This window comes from Acipenser ruthenus, chromosome 9 (assembly GCF_902713425.1).
Source record: "Acipenser ruthenus chromosome 9, fAciRut3.2 maternal haplotype, whole genome shotgun sequence".
Taxonomy (NCBI): Eukaryota; Metazoa; Chordata; class Actinopteri; order Acipenseriformes; family Acipenseridae; genus Acipenser; species Acipenser ruthenus.
This window is the reverse complement of record NC_081197.1, coordinates 60,333,978-60,353,569: the sequence shown is the minus strand read 5'-3', so window position 1 is coordinate 60,353,569 and position 19,592 is coordinate 60,333,978. Positions and strand designations below refer to the sequence as shown.

The window sequence follows — 19,592 nt, the reverse complement described above, 5'->3', positions numbered from 1 at the left end:
GATGTAGTTCTCATTAAACTCCTATCTTTAGAGGTGTAGCTGTCATGTGATAATGATGTAGTTCTCATTAAACTCCTATCTTTAGAGGTGTATCTGTCATGTGATAATGATGTAGTTCTCATTAAACTCCTATCTTTAGGAGGTGTAGCTGTCATGTGATAATGATGTAGTTCTCATTAAACTCCTATCTTTAGGAGGTGTAGCTGTCATGTGATAATGATGTAGTTCTCATTAAAACTCTTATCTTTAGTAATTCATTAGAGAGGATTCAGGTCTGGCTTGTTATCCACTTTCAAGATTTAAACCCATCAGAGAATCAGCTCTTAACATTCAACAGGTATATTTTACAGAGATATCACATAACAAACACAACCATGCATCTTTCTTACCTGGTTTCTATGAACCTGGAACTCCAATGTCTTTGTATCCAAGTTTGTAAACTTCCCCAGATTGAGCCTACAAATCAGAAAAGTCCAAATAAATACAACAGAATAGAACAGAATTCCTATGGTTTTCATTTAGCTAAAATCTGATCATATCAGAAAACCTGCAATCTCTCAGTCTCTGTTTATAAATTCAAAACACAATTCATTCTGCAAGAAACACTAACAATAACCTACAGCTGTTTTAATCTTTCCGTAAGGACACGGGTTCACACTGAAATCTCTGTAAATGAATGATAAAGTGCTTTAATAACTAACCGCTGTGCTAATTGCTCTGCAACAGCTGAAGGGCTGGGATACAAGGATAAAGGAAGGACCTGGACAAACACAGGAACGTCCGCTGGGTTTGAGAGAACAACTTCTTCCCCCTGAAACACATTTTCAAAGGGTTATTTTCACAGGTGGAACTCGAAGCAGCATGCACACATTGTAACCACATGTTCTGAGTTCAGCTGTGGTTTTAATACACTGCATGGGAGGGGACTGGGCTGCTCCCCACCAGACGGGTGGAGATGAGAAGCCATTACAGCATTTCTGGAATGTGCACATTTGTTACACTGCACGCCGCACACTTGCTGTGCTTCTTCAGTTTAAAGACTCTTTAGCTGTACCACAGAGGTTAGCCTTCTGGAATGTACGACACTGCTAGAGCATCACAGGAGCCACTGAATTCTGAATTCCACTGAACAGCAGAGAGAAGGAGGCACTCACAGAAGAGCTGTTTGTGTTTGTAAGAGGGAACATGATTTGACGTGGAGTGTTGATTATTGAGGGCCAGATCATCTGTGCTGTAACTCTGGCATCCACATTCTTCTGAAGATCTGTATCCACCTCAAACACAGCATGAGCCCTGAGGGGTGAAATGCAACACAAAAATGACTGACTGTTTCAAGAAACTCACACATTTGTAAGCAAGTAAAACTTCAGACAGCTACTTATTTACAGCATACACAGCAGCCAGTGTTGAGTAACACACTACATGTACTGTAACACACTACATATCCTGTAACACACTACTGGTTTCTGATTACAGTTTCAGTAGCTTGTAACTGTAGCTACTTTTAGATACATTTTTATTTATTTATTTTTAAATAAGGCTAATGAATAACATGGAAATCCAAAAGGCTTCAACAGTTCAAGCTTTTTATATTGAGGAGGGAGTGAAGGGTTTGATTACTGGATCTGCAAACACTGAGCTGCAGCCTGACCAGTATCTCCGTACAGTGCAAACTGTGCCTGAGAAGTAACTATTTTATTATCCAAGGCGACTTACAGATGCTAGGGTGTGTGAACTATGCATCAGCTGCAGAGTCACTTACAATTACGTCTCACCCGAAAGACGGAGCACAAGGAGGTTAAGTGACTTGCTCAGGGTCACACAATGAGTCAGTGGCTGAGGTGGGATTTGAACCCGGGACCTCCTGGTTACAAGCCCTTTTCTTTAACCACTGGACCACACAGCCTCCTATAAACTGCTCTTACAAACTGTTATTTGTAACAGTAACTACTGTCGTTACATTTTTCTCGAAGCAATAAGTTACTCATAACAAGTTACAATTGAGCTCAAGTCAGTGGTAACGGCTTACTTTTTAAAAGTAACTTCCCCAACACTGACCGCAACTTCTTCCGAGTTTCTTTATGGGACTCTTCTAATAAAGCACAGATTAGACTTACTCGTGCCCCGAGTTCTCTTTCAATTCTCTCCACCTCTTGTGAAAAGTCTGGTGCAAGTCCATGTCTGCATCCCACAGATCTTGTTGCATCACCAGCCCATGCGGTTTCGATTCTCCTGGAATAAGACAGTTCACGGTTTATTTATTTGACAGGCACAGCACTCAACACACACAGGAAAAAACAAAACAAAAGAAAAAAAGCCAATTCCTTTACTGACCTTTAGATAAAAAAGGTAATCCAGCATAACAGTGATCTCCACATTGTAATCTAGCATCAAAATAAATATTTGCTACCTGAAAAGCAAAAGGAAAAAGAATGTATTGTTTAAGAGGTACGGTTTTGTACAAACAAATCTGTAACTGCTAGTGATGAGCGATTATCACTTTTACCAGTCGATCCAATTATCGACTCGATATTTGAAAATAATCCTTATTTCAATAACCAAAATTTCAATAACTTTTTTCAACAACAATTTCAAACCTACAAAACATACAGTATGCATTATATTGAAGTCACTACTAATGCAGCATAACCAATACATAAACAATACCACTTTACAGAAACCACTTTTAAATAAAGAAAAGCACACACAATCTGACAACGCACTCTCATGCTCTCAACTGCCTGAAATCTTCTCTAAAGCTCTAGGGTTGATAATGCTGCAGAACAGAAAAAAAATATAATAATAATAATAATAATAATAATAATAATAATAATAATAATAATAATAATAATAATAATAATAATAATAATAATAATAATAATTACATGGCTGGAAGTTTATTAACTCATTAAATATGATGTAATACAAGACAGAAGGGCAACCTGAAGCAAAATATTGTAAAGATAATTGTTAGTAATTAATAATTACAATTATTTTTATAATCTTTTGTTTCTGGCTGCCATTATTTCTTGTATTACGTTGCATGTATTAAATGAAACATAGTACAAGAAACTGTAATTTGAAACCTTTTTGTTTTATTTAAACACATAAAAGTAATTTCTTAAGCTGCCTAACTGACTAGACTAAAATGAGAAACCGAGTCAACAATAACAGAGACATACAAGTGAAACAATACAAGAACTGGGGAGCTCACTTATAAATACATATTCATATGAACATCCATGAAGCTTCTGTTTGGAGGGGGACTGATCTGACATGGACTGACCCTGTATTTATATCATTTAATATCCGCTGGTTTTCTCTTGCTGAACGAAAAGTCATTAATAAGGTGATTGATGAATGTGTAAACAAAATAAAAAATAGTTTGTATTTATGAACTTACAGTATTTAAACACTCGCTCACCTCCTTTCTCTGACAAGTATTTAATTATTTATTTAATTATTACTTTTTTTTAAATTTAGATGTTGCCAATTATTTTTATTATTTTCTCCCAATTTAGAATGGCCAATTATTTTTTAAGCTCAGCTCACCGCTACCACCCCTGCGCTGACTCGGGAGGGCGAAGACGAACACACGCTGTCCTCCGAAACATGTGCCGTTAGCCAACCGCTTTTTTTCACACTGCGGACTCGCCATGCAGCCACCCAAGAGCTACTGCATCAGAGGACAACGCAGCTCTCGGACAGCTTACAGGCAAGCCCACAGGCGCCTGACTACAGGGGTCGCTGGTGCGCGGTGAGCCGAGGACTCCCTGGCCGACCTAAACCCCCCCGGGTGACGCTTGACCAATTGTGCGCCGCCCCCTGGGAGCTCCCGTCCACGGTTGGCTGTGGAATCGACGTCCAGGCTGTAGAGCGCACCCTGCACTCCACGCGGAGCGCCTTTACCGGATGCACCACTCGAGAGCCTGAGAAGTACTGTAACGAAGAGTTCTCATACGCTACGCTCCTGTATGCTTTTGTTTGTATGCATTATGGGAGCTTTACAGGAGGGCGGGTCTCGCGGTTTCCTTGACTGACAGCAGCTTCAGTGGTTGCCCTAAGCGAATCGCTGGAATCCAAAGTGGCTGACACGCAGAAGTACCTTTTATGATGAGTGACCATAAAGAAGCTGTGAAGTTTTACAGTATAATAATCGATCGAAATTGATTGTGCAGTTTATTAATCGTTCGAAGTCAGTTTCAGTTTTTAATTTAATAAATCGGAAATTAACCTTATTTTCGATTAATCGCTCATCACTAGAAACTGCCCTCCATACTGTTACCCCACTCCTGCGAAACCGTCTGCACAGTTTCAGATCAATCCAACTAAGCATTGACAAGTCATACACCTCACAAGCTTCAATAGAAAGACATGCCCAAACTCCCAAATAAGCCCAAACTCAAGCATGTCTCAACAGCATGTACAGTAAATCAGTGTAAAGCACGCGCTCTGCAATACAGGAAATAAGGCAACACACCTTGGATTTTCTTCTTGGTTCCAAGTCGTCCTTATTACTCTTTAAGCGCTTGTAGTAAAAGCGCACGTCCTCTGTGACAGAACGGATGTGCTGTAGTTTCACCTTCTGTGAGAAGGAACTCTGTATGTTAAAACTCTGATGAACGACTTTCCCCTGAGAAAGACACAGCAATGCTGATATTAGTACACACATGTGTCTTCAAGGACCTCACACAGACAGACAAAGGACTTTAAACAGGTCACACTAAAGGATATGAGCCAGCATATGTTTAACGGTTTGGATGCTATATATATATATATATATATATATAGATATAATTCTAGATTCTGTTTAAAGTGCGGCTCAATTAAATACCCTTCTTGCTCATCTACGATATTATTGTGCAGCCTCAAAAACAACTGAAGGACCAGACTTTTTTATAACACTTGAAGTGACTGTTCACATGACTCCAGGCAGTGAAACAATGATGCTGGTCATTACACTGGCTGACAAGGGAGAACAACCTCCTCAAACACAGCACATATTCAGAGTAAACTTTAATACAAGTACATCAACTTAACAAAAACCATTTTAACAAATCATGCAAGAAGTCTCAAAGCACAGCAGACTCTTCAATGGCATCTGCTGACACCCACAGGACCATGATTATGTGATTACAATTGGAATGTTTCAAGTGCTTGTAAATAATTAACAGTACAGATGCTGTGATGTGTGACATCAAATTATCAGCATGCTGTAGCTCATTCTGAATGAATGTAACATGACACACACACACACACTGGCACTTTGAAGTCTGCTGTAAGCCCATGTCAAAAACAGTGGGGCAGTTTCAGGAGTATCAATGCTGTGTTGTAAGCATAGCCAGTATTTGTATGCAGGTAGATATCCAGCAAACTAAACACAACATATCAGCTTCTGCGGACAAGATCCCTTCAATCTACAAGCAGGTGTTATTAAACCATCTTCCATCCATTCCTAAGAAAGTAAATCTTGAATTTCCAAATACAAATATTCATTGTTCCCTTACCGGAAAGGAAGTTGGAAGAACAATGTGCTTGGGTGAGCTGGTTAGGGTGCCCACAGCGACAACAGCTTTCACTGGTACTGTTAATATCTGTAAAACAGAGACGGGAGAACACTGAGCTGAGGTACATTGCACACACACTGACTCGTATTACACTGCTCCATAAAAACAGGGGCCAGCAAATCATAAAACAAACTGTACCACAAATAGACCTGACACATTACTGTACATATGAAAACACGACTGAACATTTTTGTATGCTAGTTGGTTACGTGACATTTTTATGAAGCCACAATACTGGTATCACCAGCATATTCTCAGATTCAGTCCCAGTTTGTGTATTCAACAGCAACAGCCTGGGGAGGGTCTGTTTCAAAGATCGAAACATTAGATCTGAATTCGAACTCCATATGAACCCAACTGTGGTTTCCCTCCATGGGTTCATTATTCACATTGAGATAATTTGGTGTCTACACAGTACAACAAAGAATGACACATGTGTACCTATCTATATCCACACATATCCACTCACACACTGTACATATGCGTTACCTCATAATCTGTTGTAATTTGTATTGCTCCATCATATGTTCCTTCGAGTTCCTTTGCAGTGAGTGTGACCCTGAACACTGCATAGTAACCTGAAGCCAGTATTACCTGTGAAAATCATCGACACATCATTACAGATTTACCTACAAGTCATTCCCCAAAGGAACCTGCAAACACTGCTGAACGAAGGCAGTTTATTTTACCCACAAACATGACTGGGGCACAACACTTAATCAGTGCGGCAGCAGGCTTATGATTCCCCACTGCATGAACAAACACATTTTACACAGGATAGTTGTTACATGTGTGACAGGCACTGCAAACGCATTCATTTGTGTCAATACTTGCAAGAGGCTTGTGTATTTAGCATTCTTGTAAAGATTATTGTTTCGATCAATACTGTGCAAGGCAAGTCAGTGACCTGCCTACAAGCCAGTTACCTACATGTCCAATAGATCCCTGGCACTTTTCCGTTCATTCATTCCCAATAAAAAGCCAAGACACAAGGCAACAGCTGAAGGAAACCAGCGTAATCCTATGAATCATCTTGTCACCGTGGCATTTCTTTTTCTTTCAACTGAACCAACATCAAATATGAATGGTATTCCAACACAGGTGCTGGAACTGGATTTGCAATTGAATAGAAGACTGAGCGTCAGCAAACTCAGTTCAGTGGCTTCAAAGTGCCGCCTGGGCAGCAGGAAATGGAATTGCTGTCAGTGTGCATTTTGATCCGTGTTACTGTGCAGTTTAGCCAAGGCTTCAGGATCAAGCTAATTGTTCCAAACAAGTATTATTTCTGACCATTAATCAAATCAGATTTGCACATAATCTGACATTAACACAAGGATAATCCTCTGCACAAGCACAGCAATGACAAAGTTCTGCAGAAAACTGCAGCCCCCATAACTGTGAGCTTGCGAGGAATAGGAATACAACGGGTAGAGCAGAGCAGTCTGAATCAATGCCGTGCGTCTGATTCACCAGCACTCTCCTCATACTGCAGTAAGGTAGAAGAGCAGTCTGAATCAACGTTGTGGGTCTGATTCACCAGCACTCTCCTCATACTGCAGTAAGGTAGAAGAGCAGTCTGAATCAACGCTGTGCGTCTGATTTACCAGCACTTTCCTCATACTGCAGTAAGGTAGAAGAGAAGTCTGAATCAACGCTGTGCGTGTGATTCACCAGCACTCTCCTCATACTGCAGTAAGGTAGAAGAGCAGTCTGAATCAACGCTGTGCGTCTGATTTACCAGCACTTTCCTCATACTGCAGTCAGGTAGAAGAGAAGTCTGAATCAACGCTGTGCGTCTGATTCACCAGCACTCTCCTCATACTGCAGTAAGGTAGAAGAGCAGTCTGAATCAACGTTGTGGGTCTGATTCACCAGCACTCTCCTCATACTGCAGTAAGGTAGAAGAGCAGTCTGAATCAACGCTGTGCGTCTGATTCACCAGCACTCTCCTCATACTGCAGTAAGGTAGAAGAGCAGTCTGAATCAACGTTGTGCATCTGATTCACCAGCACTCTCATACTGCAGTAAGGTAGAAGAGCAGTCTGAATCAACGCCGTGAATCAGATTCACCAGCACTCTCCTCATACTGCAGTAAGGTAGTAGAAGCTGGAGAAAGTCACGCTTTTCAAGTTTTAAAGCTTCTAAAGGTTAAGGAAAGCTCTTAGTTTGGATGCCTGGCTCTCAAGCTGTACTGCATATTAGACTTGCACTTTCTGGGATATTTCACCTGGACATGCTTTGACCACAAGAGCAACAGACTGCTTCAAAGCAAGGCATGCAAACCACGTATCATTTATTCATATGAAAAATAAATAAATAAATAAATAAATAAATAAATAAATACACATTCATAAATCAATGCTTAAGGAACAATTACCTCTCTACTTGGTTTCAAAGAGCAAACAAAACACCCCAATCTCCAAAGAATACAGCAAAGGGGCACTTACTGTTGTTTGGTCTGATAAAGTGCTATTTTGTAGCTGCTGAATTCTGTCCAGGATGGTGGTTTTGTTGCCTTTGTCTGACTTTAGCAGCTCTATCGTCAGACTGTCCCCTATGACATGCCAGGATTTTACTGCCAGCTTTAAAAGAAAAGGAAAACAGAGACATACTGCATAAAGGAATTGGTGCGATAGCAGAAATGCAGGCTAGAAAAACACAAAACAATACAAAAGCCGATGGTACAGTATTGCTTTACCTCAATAGGGTTACTGTTAATGACAGCAAACAGAATGCTGCTGGACTCTGTGACACTCAGTACACTGAAGTCTAGGAACCGTTCTTCCAAGCTTGGTGGAAGGACAAATGGCTGTAAAAGGACAAGCACAGAGAGGAGTATTACTTAGTAACTGCCCTGATTACCTAAAATCCACATCATTAAGAGTCCCCATGACTACCGCAGAGACTCCTTCATCCTGAACCAGAAAGACCCTAGCAGCGACACAACACTGCTGCAGCAGCTGTGGCTACAGGCAGGCTGGGGGCAGCTGGACCTTGGTGGGGGGGTGTGGTACAATATTGCAGGGAGACAGTAATAGAGAACAGCAGCACTTGCCTCTAGAAAGCCTGTATAAGCCCTCACAGGCAGGTGGAATTTGGAAGCGTTGGTGATGAGCAGGATGTTGCTGTCTATGTGAATAGAGGGACGGGCAGGGGTGAAGTGGAGAGAGAATATGTAGCGGGACTCATGAGGAGGAACTAGAATCGGTGCACTGAAGTTCAGCACCTGTGATGAAGAAAAACACATCATTTGTTTGTTTTTTTTGTTTTAAAACAGCAGGGCAATAATTAACTCAGGCGAGAAGCCAAAATAACCAATGCTGTTATTTCAGAAAGAGGTTAAAAACATAAAAGCTGTTAATCTCCGACATGGTAACGTTTTGCATTTATAAACGTTTTGCAATGATAAACTTCAAACCAAATCTATCAGAACGCATGCCTCAGACCAGCACTTACACTGAACATTGATTTCGCCTCTTCTGGCAACGAAACATTATGAATTCGAATGGCAAAGTTGAAAGTGTTGGTCAGGTAGACTGCCCTTTCCACTGGGTCTGTGGGGCTGTCCCTGATGTGGAACAGCGTAGCAGTGTGGTCGAACCCCAGGTACCTAACGACACAGATATCAGCAATATGGGCATTACTGTGGCACTGCTTATTGCATATCATCCTAACACAGATATCAGCAATATGGGCATTACTGTGGCACTGCTTATTGCACATCATCCTAACACAGATATCAGCAATATGGGCATTACTGTGGCACTGCTTATTGCACATCATCCTAACACAGATATCAGCAATATGGGCATTACTGTGGCACTGCTTATTGCATATCATCCTAACACAGATATCAGCAATATGGGCATTACTGTGGCACTGCTTATTGCACATCATCCTAACACAGATATCAGCAATATGGGCATTACTGTGGCACTGCTTATTGCACATCATCCTAACACAGATATCAGCAATATGGGCATTACTGTGGCACTGCTTATTGCATATCATCCTAACACAGATATCAGCAATATGGGCATTACTGTGGCACTGCTTATTGCACATCATCCTAACACAGATATCAGCAATATGGGCATTACTGTGGCACTGCTTATTGCATATCATCCTAACACAGATATCAGCAATATGGGCATTACTGTGGCACTGCTTATTGCATATCATCCTAACACAGATATCAGCAATATGGGCATTACTGTGGCACTGCTTATTGCATATCATCCTAACACAGATATCAGCAATATGGGCATTACTGTGGCACTGCTTATTGCATATCATCCTAACACAGATATCAGCAATATGGGCATTACTGTGGCACTGCTTATTGCATATCATCCTAACACAGATATCATCAATATGGGCATTACTGTGGCACTGCTTAGTGCACATCATCCTAACGACACAGATATCATCAATATGGGCATTACTGTGGCACTGCTTGGTGCACATCATTAGCTCTTCAACACATTTTAAAATAGTTACCATTTCATCAGATGTATCTTTGAAATACAATCAATCAATCAAGATATTTTAATTTGTGTGCCTCTATGTTAAACATACCAGAACATTGGAAAACAAAACACAAGAATAAGAATTAGCAGTTGACTCTCTTCTGTTCCCACAGATTACAAACAGGTACTAGTTGGAAACAGACCAAAAAAGATGACATAAAACATGATTTACCAGACATGATGTATCTCTACGAACAATCACAAACACCTGCCACCTCAAGAGATACAGGCAGCTCAAACACCTGCCACCTCAAGAGATACAGGCAGCTCAAACACCTGCCACCTCAAGAGATACAGGCAGCTCAAACACCAGCCACCTCAAGAGATACAGGCAGCTCAAACACCAGCCACCTCAAGAGATACAGGCAGCTCAAACACCTGCCACATCAAGAGATACAGGTGGATTCTTTGCAAACTGGTAATTTTCCAGGACTTGTCTGTGCATATCTGATTCTTTTGGAAGGTACACAGAACAGCACAGTTGGGATTTGCATACTAAAATATAAACTTACCCTTCTAAAACGTCAGCTTGGTATGGAATTTCAAGTTTTGAGTAACTTTTCTCTTTTGCTTTAACTGTTATTTTTCCAGAAAACTGGGCCGATCTTTTTGCTTTTGAAGCTGCAAAACAAACAGAAGGAATCTTCGTGAATCCGTACGAGAGCTGAACCACATCTGCTGTCTCAATTCATTTTATTATTCCTGATTACTCTCAAAAAGAACAAAAACATACCAAGACGGATCTATGTCTTCAAAGCCTGCATGTAGGTATCCTATAACAATGTGCTTTATATAACACACTGCATGTGCTTGTGAGTGCGCTTCATATAACACACTGCATGTGCTTGTGAGTGCGCTTCATATAACACACTGCATGTGCTTGTGAGTGCGCTTCATATAACACACTGCATGTGCTTGTGAGTGCGCTTCATATAACACACTGCATGTGCTTGTGAGTGCGCTTCATATAACACACTGCATGTGCTTGTGAGTGCGCTTCATATAACACACTGCATGTGCTTGTGAGTGCGCTTCATATAACACACTGCATGTGCTTGTGAGTGTGCTTCATATAACACACTGCATGTGCTTGTGAGTGTGCTTCATATAACACACTGCATGTGCTTGTGGCTCAACACTTCAAAGACTGCAAATGCTGACCTGTGTCAGACAAACAATATTTATAGTTGAAATCCTACTTATTATAACCAGTTACAGATTATTCTTTTGTGAATAAATTAGGTAAAACAAAAGAATCCTGACAAAGCCATGAGTTTATTTTTCAGATTTTGAACGAGACACATTTCAGACTTCAGAAAACAATACAGCATGACTTACCATCAAAACAATACAGCATGACTTACCATCAAAACAATACAGCATGACTTCCCATCAAAACAATAGAGCATGACTTCCCATCAAAACAATAGAGCATGACTTACCATCAAAACAAATACAGCATGACTTCCCATCAAAACAATAGAGCATGACTTCCCATCAAAACAATAGAGCATGACTTCCCATCAAAACAATAGAGCATGACTTCCCATCAAAACAATAGAGCATGACTTCCCATCAAAACAATAGAGCATGACTTCCCATCAAAACAATAGAGCATGACTTCCCATCAAAACAATAGAGCATGACTTCCCATCAAAACAATACAGCATGACTTACCATCAAAACAATACAGCATGACTTCCCATCAAAACAATAGAGCATGACTTCCCATCAAAACAATAGAGCATGACTTACCATCAAAACAATAGAGCATGACTTCCCATCAAAACAACAGAGAATGACTTACCATCAAAACAATAGAGCATGACTTCCCATCAAAACAACAGAGCATGACTTACCATCAAAACTAATACTTGCAACTTTGGTATATTTACTTTCGCCTGCTTTTAATGTTATTGGCTTAAAGTCTATTGTAATAGCTTCATTTGATGGTGTTGGTCTGACACTCTGCAAAACCAGAAACATCAAATCAGTTTTCAATGAACAAGAACAAGAACAAGAACAAGAACAAGAACAAGAACAAGAACAAGAACACCACCACCACCACCACCACATGTCTTTTTAACACCAGCTACTTACTGTTATTGGTACATCTTTTGTTCCTGAATTGAGTAGATGTAGATTTAAGACTTTAGGTTGATCTGTAACAAAACAAAAAAAAAAAAAAAAAAAAAAAAAAAAATCGGTATTACAAACTTGTAAAACAATGTAAAAACTAAAATAAACTAAATAAGGATACTTTACCTTGTGATCTCAATGTACCAAAGTCTAACATTTCTATAGAAGAATAAATTCCAGGCTCTGGAACAAATGAAAATGTGATATTTTAGTGCTTCTCATTAATCAAATACATACAGGAATGCTTTTAATACATCACTTAAGAAATACATTGGGAGTAAAACTGAAACTTTCATACCACCTCATTACCTCACGCACACACACACTGCAGTGTGAATATCTGAATGCAGCCCTACCTGTGCTCACCTCCAGCTGCTCATTCAGCGTGAATATCTGAATGCAGCCCTACCTGTGCTCACCTCCAGCTGCTCATTCAGTGTGAATATCTGAGCTGTGCTCACCTCCAGCTGCTCATTCAGTGTGAATATCTGAATGCAGCCCTAGCTGTGCTCACCTCCAGCTGCTCATTCAGTGTGAATATCTGAATGCAGCCCTACCTGTGCTCACCTCCAGCTGCTCATTCAGCGTGAATATCTGAGCTGTGCTCACCTCCAGCTGCTCATTCAGCGTGAATATCTGAATGCAGCCCTACCTGTGCTCGCCTCCAGCTGCTCATTCAGTGTGAATATCTGAATGCAGCCCTAGCTGTGCTCACCTCCAGCTGCTCATTCAGTGTGAATATCTGAATGCAGCCCTAGCTGTGCTCACCTCCAGCTGCTCATTCAGTGTGAATATCTGAATGCAGCCCTAGCTGTGCTCACCTCCAGCTGCTCATTCAGTGTGAATATCTGAATGCAGCCCTAGCTGTGCTCACCTCCAGCTGCTCATTCAGTGTGAATATCTGAATGCAGCCCTAGCTGTGCTCACCTCCAGCTGCTCATTCAGTGTGAATATCTGAATGCAGCCCTAGCTGTGCTCACCTCCAGCTGCTCATTCAGTGTGAATATCTGAGCTGTGCTCACCTCCAGCTGCTCATTCAGTGTGAATATCTGAATGCAGCCCGAGCTGTGCTCACCTCCAGCTGCTCATTCAGTGTGAATATCTGAGCTGTGCTCACCTCCAGCTGCTCATTCAGTGTGAATATCTGAATGCAGCCCTAGCTGCGCTCACCTCTAGCTGCTCATTCAGTGTGAATATCTGAATGCAGCCCTAGCTGTGCTCACCTCCAGCTGCTCATTCAGTGTGAATATCTGAGCTGTGCTCACCTCCAGCTGCTCATTCAGTGTGAATATCTGAATGCAGCCCTAGCTGTGCTCACCTCCAGCTGCTCATTCAGTGTGAATATCTGAATGCAGCCCTAGCTGTGCTCACCTCCAGCTGCTCATTCAGTGTGAATATCTGAATGCAGCCCTAGCTGTGCTCACCTCCAGCTGCTCATTCAGTGTGAATATCTGAGCTGTGCTCACCTCCAGCTGCTCATTCAGTGTGAATATCTGAATGCAGCCCGAGCTGTGCTCACCTCCAGCTGCTCATTCAGTGTGAATATCTGAGCTGTGCTCACCTCCAGCTGCTCATTCAGTGTGAATATCTGAATGCAGCCCTAGCTGTGCTCACCTCCAGCTGCTCATTCAGTGTGAATATCTGAGCTGTGCTCACCTCCAGCTGCTCATTCAGTGTGAATATCTGAATGCAGCCCGAGCTGTGCTCACCTCCAGCTGCTCATTCAGTGTGAATATCTGAGCTGTGCTCACCTCCAGCTGCTCATTCAGTGTGAATATCTGAATGCAGCCCTAGCTGCGCTCACCTCTAGCTGCTCATTCAGTGTGAATATCTGAATGCAGCCCTAGCTGTGCTCACCTCCAGCTGCTCATTCAGTGTGAATATCTGAGCTGTGCTCACCTCCAGCTGCTCATTCAGTGTGAATATCTGAATGCAGCCCTAGCTGTGCTCACCTCCAGCTGCTCATTCAGTGTGAATATCTGAATGCAGCCCTAGCTGTGCTCACCTCCAGCTGCTCATTCAGTGTGAATATCTGAATGCAGCCCTAGCTGTGCTCACCTCCAGCTGCTCATTCAGTGTGAATATTTGAATGCAGCCCTAGCTGTGCTCACCTCCAGCTGCTCATTCAGTGTGAATATTTGAATGCACCCCTACCTGTTGTCACCTCCACCTCCACCGGCAGTATGATGAACTCTGCATCATCCGAGGCGTTGGTTTTGATTCGAATGAAGGCTGTGTGATTATCAGCGTCTCGTGATGAGAAGCTGGCCCTCATTACACCCTTTGTTTCGAATGGTGGAATTTCCTGTATTGCATTTAAAAGAAAGAGACAGAATTGCATTGGCCTGCGTGAAAACACGTTTCGAACCGAGCGCTGAGCTGCTGCACATGTGAACCAATAGAGTTTACATTGCAGGGATGGCAATGAGACTCCCACTGCATAGCAGTGTGATCCATTGCTGGTTTCACTATGAGTTCAATAAGAGACACCCAAACTTGTTATCTATACACTGGGGCTAATCAAGCTCCTTGTAAAACCTGGAATGGGTGTAACTCCTATGCAATAGGAGACTTCTTTTCTGTATCCCTAAATTTTTTGACCTATTGTTTATCAATTGTACCCCCCTTTTTTCTACACAATTTGAATGTTACCTCATCATGGCAACCAACTTAGCGGAGACTGAAGATCAGCTGTCAGAACAAGAGGTTATCAAGTCCAGCCAGAAAGTCTCTGCCTGCACGCACCAGGCTGACCACTAGGGGGTGCTGAAGTGCTACTGTTTGCCCACACCATCTCCCAGCCCAATCCCCAGGAAGGTAAAGGTCAGTGCAGTGCTTCCTGTGGGCTCTCATTTTAATATGTTAATAGAAACTTGTATGTGGAAACATAATTAACTGGAAATGTAAGTCTGACTTCCATTTAAACGTTTGCGATAATTGTTCTTTATATTCTTTGGGAACATCCTCCTCAAATACAGCCTCTTTACCATAATTTTTAAAACTTTTTTGCAATGTGAAATTGCCAAGAACATACAAAAAACAAAACACACACACAGTATGCACAGACATGTATAACCAATTCACAGTGCTGCACAGTAATGAAAGAGAGTGGGGACACACACACAGACATGTATAACAGATTCACAGTGCTGCACAGTAATGAAAGAGAGTGGGGACACACACACACACACAGTCATGTATAACAGATTCACAGTGCTGCACAGTAATGAAAGAGAGTGGACACACACACACACAGTATGCACAGACATGTATAACAGATTCACAGTGCTGCACAGTAATGAAAGCGAGTGGACACACACAGTCATGTATAACAGATTCACAGTGCTGCACAGTAATGAAAGAGAGTGGGGACACACACACACAGAGTCATGTGTAACAGATTCACAGTGCTGCACAGTAATGAAAGAGAGTGGACACACACACACACAGTCATGTATAACAGATTCACAGTGCTGCACAGTAATGAAAGAGAGTGGACACACACACACACACACACACACACACACACACACACAGTCATGTATAACAGATTCACAGTGCTGCACAGTAATGAAAGAGAGTGGGGACACACACACACAGAGTCATGTGTAACAGATTCACAGTGCTGCACAGTAATGAAAGAGAGTGGACACACACACACACAGTCATGTATAACAGATTCACAGTGCTGCACAGTAATGAAAGAGAGTGGACACACACACACACACACACACACACACACACACACACACACACACAGTCATGTATAACAGATTCACAGTGCTGCACAGTAATGAGAGAGAGTGGACACACACCCATAATCTCCTGGTGCCCCCCTGCTGGCCTGTCGGTAGTTCTAGATGCAGATCACCCCCACTCGAGTACATTTCTACCACCTGAGAGAGAACAAAGCAGGAAACGCACTCTTCATATTTAGCACATTACCAGAGAGATGATCAGAACCAGAAACACACACACAGGCATCCCCAGATTCTGAAACTCTCAGTGAAATAACGACTGCAACGGGACGTGTGGGTCGCATGGCAGCGAATAATGCAGTCCTGCCATTCAGTAAAGAGTGAGGGAATAATGCAGTCCTGCCATTCAGTAAAGAGTGAGGGAAAAATCCATTCAGTAGAGTGAGGGAATAATGCAGTCATGCCATTCAGAAAAGAGTGAGGGAATAATGCAGTCCTGCCATTCAGTAAAGAGTGAGGGAGTAATGCAGTCCTGCCATTCAGTAAAGAGTGATGGAATAATGCAGTCCTGCCATTCGGTATGTAAAGAGTTAGGGAATAATGCAGTCCTGCCATTCAGTAAAGAGTGAGGGAATAATGCAGTCCTACCATTCAGTATGTAAAGAGTGAGGGAATAATGCAGTCCTGCCATTCAGTATGTAAAGAGTGAGGGAATAATGCAGTCCTGCCATTCAGTATGTAAAGAGTGAGGGAATAATGCAGTTATGCCATTCAGTAAAGAGCGAGGGAATAATGCAGTCCTGCCATTCAGTATGTAAAGAGTGGCCTGGGTTACATCAGGCATCACAACCTGGAGATGTTCTTGCCATGTTTCAACACGGGCGTCTCACTAGATGAACCATGCCAGGGATCTCAAACACCACTTCATGGTTTTGTGTACTCTGTGTTTTTATTTTGCACTCTGTGTGAGTGAAACACGCTTCACTGTGCTGAGATACCGTGCAGCACATGGAATCATCTTCATTACACCTGTCACCACAATTACTGTGATGTCTGACAAGCATCAAGCAAAAACAGCACTTCAAACATCCCAAAATGCCCTAAAACGTAATCAAAACAAACCTTCCCAATATCATTTGAACTTACGTTTATTGGAAAGCAGGCATTTTGCCAAGAAAGAATTGCAGTGTGTGTTTGACAATTATTATTTGCATGTTATTTGAACACATTTTGGATGGGATAGGACAACTTCAGAATCACTGAGGAAAATCAGCACCCCCCCCCCCCCCCGCCCCCCTGTTAATCTTACCTGCAATGGTTCACTGTGTGGGTTGTGAATGTTTATTAAAGGGGAAAAACTGCTATTTACAGGAACCCTTGCCCCAATGAAGGGTCGCAATCTGTAAGGGTTAGGTATCCCAACACCAAACACCTGAGGAGCGGGGAAACAAAAAGACAGGCGACTGAGAAACCGCTCACAGTGAAGATCAAGTACTTACGGGCCACTTCAATGCAGCTCTTACCTGGTATGTAAACACTCCATGGTGGGACGTGTTAATAAATAAAGTATTTTCTACATTCCCAACGACTCGGGCGAGAAACACCACGTCAAAAGACGTGTTTCCTCCTGGTGGAATAATCTGTCAGAGAAAAGATGAAATACTTAAAAAGCTAAATCAGTTAATACTTAAGATCAGTGTGTACTTTTCTGAAACATGCAGTAAACCCATCATTAAAACAGATTAACTTGGCTTTATTCAAGACAAACACTCCAAATGAACCAGATTAAACACAGAGAGGAGGCAGCCTTACAACAGGACCTCACAGCGTTTGTGATACGAGATCAACAGAAAGGTTAAGTGCTATTCAGAACACACTGAAGCTGCTGTATTGTGCTGCACGAGACAGCTGATTGCATTCTGGTTACAAGTCAGTGCCTTCTGCATGCAGCCGTGTGACATGTTTAACAATACCATCTCAAACAAGGAGCTGCACAGTGCTAGGAAAGGGGTTTAATCGATACCATCTCAAACAGGGATCTGCACAGTGCTAGGAAAGGGGTTTAATCAATACCATCTCAAACAAGGAGCTGCACAGTGCTAGGAAAGGGGTTTAATCAATACCATCTCAAACAGGGATCTGCACAGTGCTAGGAAAGGGGTTTAATACCATCTCAAACAGGGATCTGCACAGTGCTAGGAAATGGGTTTAATCCCATCTCAAACAGGGATCTGCACAGTGCTAGGGAAGGGGTTTAATCAATACCATCTCAAACAGGGATCTGCACAGTGCTAGGAAAGGGGTTTAATCCCATCTCAAACAGGGATCTGCACAGTGCTAGGGAAGGGGTTTAATCAATACCATCTCAAACAGGGATCTGCACAGTGCTAGGAAATGGGTTTAATCCCATCTCAAACAGGGATCTGCACAGTGCTAGGGAAGGGGTTTAATCAATACCATCTCAAACAGGGATCTGCACAGTGCTAGGAAAGGGGTTTAATCAATACCATCTCAAACAAGGAGCTGCACAGTGCTAGGAAAGGGGTTTAATACCATCTCAAACAGGGATCTGCACAGTGCTAGGAAAGGGGTTTAATCAATACCATCTCAAACAGGGAGCTGCACAGTGCTAGGGAAGGGGTTTAATACCATCTCAAACAGGGAGCTGCACAGTGCTTATGAAAGGGGTTTCAAATTGATGCTAATTTGAAGGCTGCTGTGTAAGGGAGAGAGATGTTTAGACATTATTATTAAAATCTAACAGCTTAGTTCACACCGTCTCCAGTTACTGACCTACAGCAGAGGTATAATCTGCACTAACCCACTAAAAACAGGGGACTCCTGAGAGTTTGGGACAGCCCTTGATGAATGGTCAAAGACAGGTGCACTGCAGTGCAATTTATTACACATCACATGACTACTCATGCTGCTAACCCTATACCCAACTCTCCACTGAATTCCAAGAACTCTGTACACGCAATAGTTATTTGGCAATACTTTGAAAGGTAATTAAGCAAAAAATAAACCACTCGTGTTCAATTAGGAATTCACATATATTTCTGGGGCACAGACATCATAGTTTGCAATGATGTGTGAATATTATATTTCTCATTTTTTACATTTTAACAGGGATTGCATCGTCGCAACATGAAACAAATGAAAGCTACAGAAACAGCCCAGTCCCACACTGTTCTACAGAAACAGCCCGGTCCAGAAAGAGCCCACACTGTTCTACAGAAACAGCCCGGTCCCACACTGTTCTACAGAAACAGCCCGGTCCCACGCTGTTCTACAGAAAGAGCCCGATCCCACGCTGTTCTACAGAAACAGCCCGGTCCCGCGCTGTTCTACAGAAACAGCCCGGTCCCGCGCTGTTCTACAGAAACAGCCCGGTCCCGCACTGTTCTACAGAAACAGCCCGGTCCCACACTGTTCTACAGAAACAGCCCGGTCCAGAAAGAGCCCGGTCCCACACTGTTCTCCAGAAAGAGCCTGGTCCAGAAAGAGCCCGGTCCCACGCTGTTCTACAGAAAGAGCCCGGTCCCACGCTGTTCTACAGAAAGAGCCCGGTCCCACGCTGTTCTACAGAAAGAGCCACGCTGTTCTACAGAAAGAGCCCGGTCCCACGCTGTTCTACAGAAAGAGCCCGGTCCCACGCT

At 42.4% G+C, this 19,592-nt stretch overlaps 1 protein-coding gene across 1 annotated transcript in view; it reads right to left on the bottom strand.

Moving 5' to 3' along the window:
* The window catches only part of LOC117973000 (transmembrane protein 131-like), a 72,660-nt gene that overhangs the window by 18,513 nt on the left and 34,555 nt on the right, over window positions 1–19,592 (bottom strand). The window contains exons 6-25 of the mRNA XM_059030385.1: window positions 17,457–17,573; window positions 17,243–17,365; window positions 16,051–16,131; window positions 14,390–14,540; window positions 12,362–12,418; window positions 12,197–12,258; window positions 11,956–12,064; window positions 10,609–10,717; window positions 9,024–9,177; window positions 8,623–8,793; window positions 8,266–8,376; window positions 8,015–8,149; window positions 6,057–6,161; window positions 5,508–5,594; window positions 4,481–4,633; window positions 2,335–2,410; window positions 2,118–2,232; window positions 1,155–1,293; window positions 702–811; window positions 390–456 (exon numbers count right to left, since the gene is read on the bottom strand). Of these exons, the coding sequence (XP_058886368.1) occupies window positions 390–456; window positions 702–811; window positions 1,155–1,293; window positions 2,118–2,232; window positions 2,335–2,410; window positions 4,481–4,633; window positions 5,508–5,594; window positions 6,057–6,161; window positions 8,015–8,149; window positions 8,266–8,376; window positions 8,623–8,793; window positions 9,024–9,177; window positions 10,609–10,717; window positions 11,956–12,064; window positions 12,197–12,258; window positions 12,362–12,418; window positions 14,390–14,540; window positions 16,051–16,131; window positions 17,243–17,365; window positions 17,457–17,573 (2,232 nt within the window). The remainder of the gene's footprint in view (window positions 1–389; window positions 457–701; window positions 812–1,154; window positions 1,294–2,117; window positions 2,233–2,334; window positions 2,411–4,480; window positions 4,634–5,507; window positions 5,595–6,056; window positions 6,162–8,014; window positions 8,150–8,265; window positions 8,377–8,622; window positions 8,794–9,023; window positions 9,178–10,608; window positions 10,718–11,955; window positions 12,065–12,196; window positions 12,259–12,361; window positions 12,419–14,389; window positions 14,541–16,050; window positions 16,132–17,242; window positions 17,366–17,456; window positions 17,574–19,592) is intronic.